Source organism: Eublepharis macularius, chromosome 8, assembly GCF_028583425.1.
Source record: "Eublepharis macularius isolate TG4126 chromosome 8, MPM_Emac_v1.0, whole genome shotgun sequence".
Lineage (NCBI taxonomy): Eukaryota > Metazoa > Chordata > Lepidosauria > Squamata > Eublepharidae > Eublepharis > Eublepharis macularius.
In genome coordinates, this window is record NC_072797.1 from 94,553,197 (window position 1) to 94,562,615 (window position 9,419).

Genomic DNA, 9,419 nt, shown 5'->3' on the forward strand with positions numbered 1-9,419 from the left:
GTTTTTTAAATACTGCGTCACACCAGACCCACTGGACTTTGCTGTGCTTATTACCTGCTGTATTCTACCAGCCTTTTATCCATAATGCTCCAAATTCTGCCTTGGTTCCTGTAATGTACTGGTCGAACTCTAGCTTGATAGAGAACTCAAGGCTATGATATCATTGGCTACTAAGTATGGGTGGTAGCAAATCAGATGAGCGAGATTAAGACCAATCACTGAGCTATAAATAAGTTACATTGTATATGAGTTATGCAAACGATGGTATTCTAAAATACGTGTTCTCATTGGCTATCACTATGCAGGGGGTGGAACGTATATGTATATATATTGAGGGTTTCTGTTCAATTTGTGTTGTGTGTGGTTATACTGAATAAAGAGCTGTTGGTTTACCTCAAGTCTGAACCCACTATTTAATACTGGCGACGAGGATGGGATTTCTGATTGGGTAGGCAGCCCCAATACCAGAGCGAAATCACTAACAAGGTGCTTGGGTAGGCAGCCCCGAGACCTAAGCTGAAATCTTAAGCGTGAGGAATTGTCACCTCAGCCATCAGGCATATGCTCGCGTCGTCCAGAGGGCAGACATGGCCGCTAAGGGCCACTTGGAACCGTTTTACTCAACTGCCGAGGACTGGGAATCCTACATTACCCGGTTCGATTTCTACCTTGAGGAGAACAAGATTGAAGACACAGATCTCGCGAGAGCGACGTTCTTCAGTGTGTGTGGGCGTTCCATGTTTGATATAGCGCGGGCACTAGTGGCACCAGCCCCGCTGCAAACTACAGTGTTCAACACAATAAAGAACAGACTCAAAGAACACTTCTCACCACAGCCATCAGAAATAGCCAGCAGACACGCGTTCTACAAGCGCAACCAGGCACAAGGGGAATCCATAGCGGCATTCGTCACAGCCCTCCGACAGGCAGCCCGACAATGCAATTTCCCTGACCTAGAGATGGCACTTCGGGACAGGTTGGTGTGTGGGCTGAGGAATGAAAAACTCCAAAGATGGCTATTTGCGAAGAAAGAGCTGACCTTCAAAACGGCACATGAGGAGGCACTCGCCGCTGAAGCAGCAGAACAATCCGCAAAAGAGGTCCGGCAGTCGCACACTCCCCCGCCGTCCCGCAGGTCCGAACAGGTACATCAGGGGTGCATAGAGGACCTGTCATCATCAGAGGATGACGAGGAAGAGGTACTGCGAACTAAGTTCCACGACAAGCAACAGGGGGGTCCAACAACATTTCAGGGCACCCCTTGCGCAAGCTGTGGAGGACCTCACTGGAGGAAGTCATGCCGGTTCCGGGAAGCACAATGCCGGAACTGCGGGAAACTGGGACACATCGCTCGCGCCTGTCGCTCCGCAAAGAACCAAGTAGGATCGCCCAAGTCCAGCCACAAGCCTGCACCGGGCTACAAAAAGGCATCAACCCGCAAGAGCGACTGCCATACAGTCACAATACGCCACGCTAATGTAGCCCAGACTAGTGAGTCATCGGTGCAAGCATTACAACCTCCAAGCAGCAACAAAATAAAAGTAACCGTGAAAATCCAAAACATGCCCTGTGAGATGGAAGTCGACTCAGGGTCTGCGTTATCCATCATCTCTTCACACACACTAAAGCTGATACGCTGTAAGTCATCCACACCTCATCTTGAAGCAGCAGACATGGTGCTGAAAGACTTCCAAGGCCACCGCGTGCCAATCATGGGCATCGGCACATTCCAAATAAAGTACAAGGACTTTATTGGCCCACTACAATTAGTGGTAGTTCAAGGCCGCCAACCTAGCTTACTCGGCCTCGACTGGTTCCGACCTCTCGGCATACAAATCGCAGGCGTGCAGCAGCTGCATCGTGATGAGGTAGCATCAGTGTGCAGAGAGTTTCCAGCAGTCTTCGACGGGGCCCTTGGCAATTACACAGGACCGCCTGTCTCATTTGACTTAGACCCAGCCGTGGCCCCCATCCGCCTGAAGCCTCGCAGGGTTCCATTTGCACTCAAGCCAAAGATAGATGAGGAACTGGATCATCTGATCGAACAGGGGATCCTGGAACCAGTTTCTCACGCCAAATGGGAAACTCCCATTGTAACCCCACTGAAGCCCAATGGAGCGGTCCGAATTTGTGCAGACTATAAATGCACAATAACAAAGCACTGCAGCAACATGCCTACCCAGTACCAGTCGTGAGCCATCTCCTGGCATCGCTCCAAGGGGGAAAGATTTTTGCCAAGCTTGACCTGGCACAGGCTTACCAACAACTACCTGTGGACGAGGCGACGGCCGAAGCCCAAACGATCGTGACACACCGGAGGGCGTTCAAGGTTAAAAGACTACAATTCGGCGTCAACGTTGCCCCAGGAATTTTCCAAGGCATCATGGAAGGACATCTACGCGGAATTCCAGGCGTCATTCCGTACTTTGATGATGTCCTAATCGCGGGAGAGTCGGAAAGCGCACTTGCAGAGAGGCTTCGCTGTGTCCTTCGCAAACTACGGGACGCCGGCTTAAAGGTAAAGAGAGAGAAATGCCAATTCGCTGTTGAGAGTGTGGAGTTCCTGGGATTCCTCATTGACGCAGCCGATATTCACCCCACACCAGCAAAGGTACGGGCCATTAAAAGTGCGCCTCCTCCAGGATCAAAGAAGGAACTACAATCATTCCTGGGCCTATTAAACTTCTACCACGCCTTCTTGCCACATAAGGCCTCAGTTGCAGAACCCCTGCAACGTCTCCTAGATTCCTCTGCCCCCTGGGGGTGGGGCAGAAGAGAAGCTGCGGCGTTTGAAGCAGTAAAAAAACTACTGTCGTCAGAGAGCGTGCTGACACACTTTGATGAGAAAAAACCGCTCGTACTCGCCTGCGATGCCTCCCCATATGGTATCGGAGCTGTCCTAAGCCACAGAATGCATACCGGGCATGAAGCGCCCATCGCCTACTTTTCAAGAACCTTGTCGGCTGCGGAACGGAACTATGCCCAAATAGACAAGGAAGCTCTGGCAATCGTAGCTGGAGTGAAAAAGTTTCATGATTACCTCTACGGCCAGAAGTTCCTCATCGCAACCGACCACAAACCGCTCCTGGGACTACTCGCTCCAGACAAGCAAACGCCCCAAATCCTTTCGCCCAGGATGCTGCGGTGGACAGTGTTCATGTCTGCCTACTGCTACGACTTACAGCACCGCCCCGGCAAAGCAATGGGACATGCCGACGCCCTGAGCCGCCTGCCACTTGCTGACCAGGGGACCGACCCATCTCCAGCTCATCACATCATGCTGCTAGAAGACTTGCCGAGTCCACCACTCAGAGCCTCCGATGTGGCGTCACATGCTGCTAAAGATCGCACCCTCAGCCGCGTTCTCAACTGGGTGTGGAGGGGGTGGCCATCAGGCCAGCTGGCCGAAGAGTTTCGGCCGTTCCTCATTAGACAGCACGAACTCTCAGTACACAAGGGCTGTCTGCTATGGGGAAACAGAGTGGTAATCCCCAGCAAACTGAGACAACAAGTGCTGGAGGCACTACACAACGGACACCCAGGCATAGTGCGTATGAAGGCAATGGCGCGCAGCTATGTATGGTGGCCAGGCATGGATAGGGCTATCGAGGAATGGGTCCGCACCTGTCAGCCGTGCCAAGAAACACGCCCAGCTCCAGCGCAAGCCCCAGTACATCCTTGGGAGTCAGCAAGAGCACCCTGGTCGAGACTCCACATTGATTTTGCAGGGCCGTTTCAGGGACAAACCTTCCTAATAGTTGTGGACTCTTATTCAAAGTGGCTAGAAGTTGTCCCTGTCTCCACAATGACTACTGCTGTGGTCATTAGGGCCCTACGTCAGCTGTTTGCAACACACAGTTTGGCTGACACGGTAGTATCGGATAACGGAACACAATTCACATCAGCTGAGTTCTGGCAGTTCCTGGCCAACAACGGCATCAGGCAAGTCACGTCTGCTCCATTCCACCCTTCCACCAATGGGCAGGCAGAACAGATGGTGCGGACAACAAAGGACAGCCTTCGGCGAATCCGCCAAGGAGACTGGCAATCGCGATTGGCTGCGTTCCTGTTACAGCAACACGTCACGCCGCATTCCACGACAGGGCGTAGCCCCGCTGAGCTACTGATGAACAGGAAGCTCACAGTGACTCTCGACAGACTGCACCCCGACCTAGCGGTCAAGGAAAGGCCCATGCCAGAAGGAGAGGTAAGGACCTTCCAGCCGGGAGATCTTGTATATGCCCGCGACTACAGCGGACGTCTGCCATGGGTGCCTGCGTCCGTGGACACCGCAATGGGACCAGTATCGTACGCTGTTGTCGCTGCGGATGGCAGGAAACTACGAAGACATGTGGACCAGCTACGACGCAGATGGCCGACCAGGACAACGGGAGCCGAGAGCTTACCAACGCCCAGTGTACAGGACACCGTCACTCAAGAATCGGACAGTGAACCTATACCACAGCATGCACCAACATTCAGCTCACCGGCTGCAGAGGCAAGTACTACCCCCGAGAACCGAGCGGAATTAAGTAACGGGCTGCCAACCACCCAAACACCGGCTCAATTGTCGGACTCACATTGTCCCTCACCTCAAGTGACCATACGGAGGTCCCAGCGGACTCGGACTCCTCCCAGCCACCTGAAAGACTATATTTGTTAGAAGGTCAGTTCTGACTTAGGGGGGAGGAGTGTAATGTACTGGTCGAACTCTAGCTTGATAGAGAACTCAAGGCTATGATATCATTGGCTACTAAGTACGGGTGGTAGCAAATCAGAAGAGCAAGATTAAGACCAATCACTGAGCTGTAAATAAGTTACATTGTATATGAGTTATGCAAACGATAGTATTCTAAAATACGTGTTCTCATTGGCTATCACTATGCAGGGGGTGGAACGTATATGTATATATATTGAGGGTTTCTGTTCAGTTTGTGTTGTGTGTGGTTATACTGAATAAAGAGCTGTTGGTTTACCTCAAGTCTGAACCCACTATTTAATAGTTCCCATTCTGCTCTGCTCATCATGGCTTATTCTCTGGCTCTGCTCTTTGACCTACCCAACACCTGGTAATGCTCAGGGGGGTATTTTGGAACTCAAAAGTTGGCTGCCCTGGAAAAGGCACATGTTTGTAATGGCACAAAAGACAGTTCCAAATGGGAGCCATTTCTCAAACTTTGTCCACAGTTCATGGAGCTCATATTCCATGTTTGCCCAGTAAGCATTGCATCTTCTCCTATATTATTTCTCTTTCCTTATGTGCAATTTCAAGCCACAAGTAGAGAAATATCACCAGTAATGAACCAGCCTTGAGAGTTACATTTCTATCACCAGCCAACCATTTCTGTTTGGGAAAAAAAGAGTGAGTAATCCTGTCTGCAGCTTCTGACTCAGACACCTTCTGATTTGGGGGGAGGGGAGCCCCTTTTAGAGGCACAAGCCACAGCTTCAGGCCTTTGTGAGAAGAGGTATCTTTGATTTTAAATCCTATCAGCAAATGTCACCTCTGGCAGACTGGATTACAGAGCAAGGCCTAACTCCAGATTTAACAGCCACACTGTTTATTTGAACAGACTGAACTTGAGATGGGAGGGTTGGGACAGAAAGCCTTATTAAAGGTTCACACTCTTGGAAATTATTTCTACACAATCACTCCCACCTCCTCCTGCTGCTTTCTTGGGTTTATTTCCTCCTTACATGCATAGCATTAAGGATATGAAAAGCCCTGTTCCTGAAAGATAAAAGGGAACAGGATAATTTCTAGCCTTGATGCACATCTCTAAGCATTCCAGTAAATTCTGGGCCCAGGATAGAGCAAAGGCTTCAATGCGATCAGAGGCATTAAAGAACTGCTGGCTGCAGTTTTGAGCAGTGAACAAGTAGGGATTTGGCTCCTTGTCTTGCCATGTGTTCCTTGTCCAGGGGAGTGTGTCTCTGATCAGCTGTTTTGGAATACTAGTTATATATTGTTGTCTGTGGCATGTTCTTAGACATGGCCAACATAGCTTCTTTTCCAAACCTTTCTTTTGCCTGCTTCATGGCAAATCCAAGGTTTAAAGAGCCAGAAATTGTTGGCTATAAACATGAAGTATTTTGACTTTTATTTTCTCTTAATTTAAATTGTGTATATTGGAAAGAGGGAGAGAAAAAAATAAAGTATTTGATTGAAATCCAGTTTTGCTCAGATGGAGGTGAAACAACATAGGGCCAAGCTACAAGTGACGAATGACACTTGAACGGCAAGTGGATTGAGTGGAGTGCAAGTGAACAGAGAGAAATACACTTGCCGTTCAAGTGTCATTTCGTCACTTGTAGCTTGGCCCTCAGGCTACTTTGGGGGAGGAACATCAGTGTCCAACCTCCATGTGGGAGCTGGAGATCTCCAGTAATTTCTAGTGATCTCCAGTCAACAGAGATCAGGTCCCCAGCAGAAAATATCTGTTTTGGAGAGTGGACTTTATGGCATTATACCTCACTGAGCTCTTCTCCACAAACCCTGCCCACCTCAGACTCCACCCTCAAAATCTCCAGGAATTTCCCAACCCAGGATTGCAATCCTAGAAGTGACACGCAATGAGGGGCAGGGGCTAACAGATTGGGTCCAAGAGACAATAAAGACCTCTCTGAGTGAGGAGATGGTTGGTCCTGCTTTGAAGCAGGAAGTGAGTGGAGCATCAACTTCTAAAGAAACCTGCTCTGGATCTAGGAGAGTAGAATAGCTACGTTCCAGTCTCAAACGTACAATTTCAAAGAAAGGTGATTGAATAAGTGGTGGCTGGGCAACATCATGGATTCCTGAATGAAGCAGATTGTTCAGATCCATTCCAATCTGGTTTCAGACCTGGTCATGGGACTGAAATTACCTTGGCTGCCCTGGTGGATGGCCAGCACTGGGAGATGAATGGGGGAGTGCAGCCCTGTTGCAGTTCCTGGTTCTCTTAGCATGATATCCTTCTCAACCACCTTTTAGGCTTGGGACTGGGAAGCACTGTTCTGTGGTGTTTTCCATCCTACTTCAAGGGCAGGTTTCAGTGTGTGCTGCTGGGAGACTGCAGCTCTGCCTCTTGGCCTACAGGGTGACCCAAAGTTCTATCTTGCCCCCCCCCCCATGCTTTTTAACATCTATATAAAGCCACTGGGATAGGTAATCCAGAGATTTAGGTTGGGTTGCCACCAATATGCAGGTGATACTTGGCTCTATCTTGTACTACCAGCAGATATCAGGAAAGCTGTGGAAACTGAGAACAGGGCCGTTCTTTAAAATAGTGTGATACTCAAGGAAGGCTGCCGGTTTCCTCATGCAATTTTTGACACCATTCATGATGATGGTGCTTTCATGGCAGCCTGCCTCTGATTTGTAAACAGATGGCGTAAAAAATTGCATGAGGAAGCCGACAGCCTTCCGTGAGTATCACGCTATTTTAAAGACATATGAAAACGGCTCAGGTGCCTTGAGGCAGCTTTGGAATAGATGAGGGCTAACAAGCTGAAACTTAATCCTAACAAGATAGAGATGCTATTGGTGTAGGGGGGAAGGCCTAGGAAATGGATTATTTCCTGTTCTGGATGGGGTCGCACTCCCTCTAAAGGAGCAGGTTTGTAGCTTGCAGGAGCTGCCAGACTTGGTCCTCTCATTGGATAAACAGGGGGCAGCAGTTGCCAGGACTGCCTTTCACCAGCTTTGACTGATGAACCAGCTGCGGCACTTCCTGAGCAGAAAAGATTTTGCCACTATAGTACATGCTTAAATGACAATAGAGGTGCTTTTAAATTAAAAAATAACAAAAATATTTTATTTAACATAGGGGGAAATGTCAGGTGAAATCTGGGTTGAAAATTTCTGAGGTAACTCAGTTTAGATAACTCTGAGGTAAAATCAGTACATGCACAGACTTAAGGTGTTGTGTTTCAGACTAATGAGAGCTTCTTAAGCTCTTCACAGTTACTAAAATCTTCATGTTGGGAGGCTTTTGTTCCAATATTTTCCCAATCACTCTAGTGCACTTTCTTTGAGTATTCTCTTACTCTTTTGGTTTCAAAAAGGCTGGCACCCTCTTTCCAGTGCCCAAAACCCTTCTCTTGAAACACCAGCACTTGTCTGGAGTTTTTAACTGACTCTTAAGGTCTACAAATGCAGTTTCTAACCACACTAGACTGGGGATCTCTTCATTCTTCAGAGCTAACTCCCTGTTAGGGAAATTCTCCTCTCGCTAGAAGATCTATCCCCTTTCTTTGGTCTGAATGGGAGTCTTCGTCTACTTCCCAAACTTCCTTGCCAACCATCTCTCAGTTCTCCTGTTTGAGTTAAACTGCTCTCAGTCAGGCATGCATCTCCAAACTGTCAGTACTTGACTCCTCTCAGCTAGGGCTGAAATCAGCTATCCCTCTCTCCAGCATCCAGTTGAGAAGTCTTTCTCTGTTCATGCTACCCAATCAGATTCCTTGAAGTAGCCTGTCACTCTCAAGGCTCTCTGTTTCTGTGAAGAATTAATCCTTAACAGTCCTTCAGCGGTTTGTACAGCACTTCTAAGCTTTTGAAAAGTGCAGTCTGTGAGAATTACATTAGTGCAATGCACTGTATGTGGGCTGCCATTGTCCAGAAGCTACAGCTGGTACCCCAAATACTTTGGCCAGAATGACTGGAGTGGGTCATAGGAACCATATCACTCCAGTTGTTTCCCATCTGCACTGTTCCCAGTTTGCTTCCAGGCCCAATTTAAGTTGCTTGTATTGACCTTGAAAGCTCTACATGACTTAGGACCTTAAAGACTGCCTTCTCCCATATGAATCTATCTGTCTACTCCAGTCATCTTCAGAGGCCCTGAATTGGGTGCCCTCACCATCTGAGGCTTAAAAGGTGACAACCTGAGAAAGAAGTTTCTCAGTCATGGCATCAAAATTTTGGATCTCTCCCCCCAGGGAGAATCATCTGATCCCCCTCTATTGCTGTCTTTTGCCAGTGGGTAAGGACTTTTTTTGTTTTGTTTGGCATGCTTTCACTTCTTTTAAAGTTTGGGGGGAGTACCTAACCATCTGCAGACTTATCTGACTAGCACTGGCCCCTCCAGCAGCTCCAGGGCCACTTTGCAGTCTTTCCTCCTGGTAATAACTTCCTTACCACAGTTCACCAATTCTTCTGGGTGGAATCTGCCAGATCTTAGAATGGAGGACGGGAGAGAGTGTGTTGTTCAGCAACTAAGGAGTTAAGGGCACTAACCAAAAGCTTCTTTTCTTTTTCAAACTCCCCTCCCCAACTCCTTGTTTTACAAAAAGAGTGAATCCTTCGTTATCCAACAGATCTTTTTAAACTACAGCTTCCAGGTAAAATTGTGAAACCCAGCACTTAAAGAGCATGTGCCAGTTGTCACTGTGTGGTGAAACTCTCAGAAACTGGCAAGCAGGTCAGTGAGCAGGTTCTT

The 9,419-nt window shown here is 48.4% G+C and overlaps 1 protein-coding gene across 1 annotated transcript; it reads left to right on the forward strand.

Annotated features, from left to right (window-relative positions):
* Positions 1-959: 959 nt before the first annotated feature.
* Positions 960-4,663, forward strand: LOC129335138 (uncharacterized protein K02A2.6-like). Its single transcript, XM_054987589.1, has 5 exons — positions 960-1,199; positions 1,374-1,491; positions 1,843-2,093; positions 2,228-2,350; positions 2,561-4,663. The coding sequence occupies exons 1-5, from the start codon at positions 960-962 to the stop codon at positions 4,661-4,663; spliced, it is 2,835 nt and encodes a 944-aa protein (XP_054843564.1).
* Positions 4,664-9,419: the final 4,756 nt, after the last annotated feature.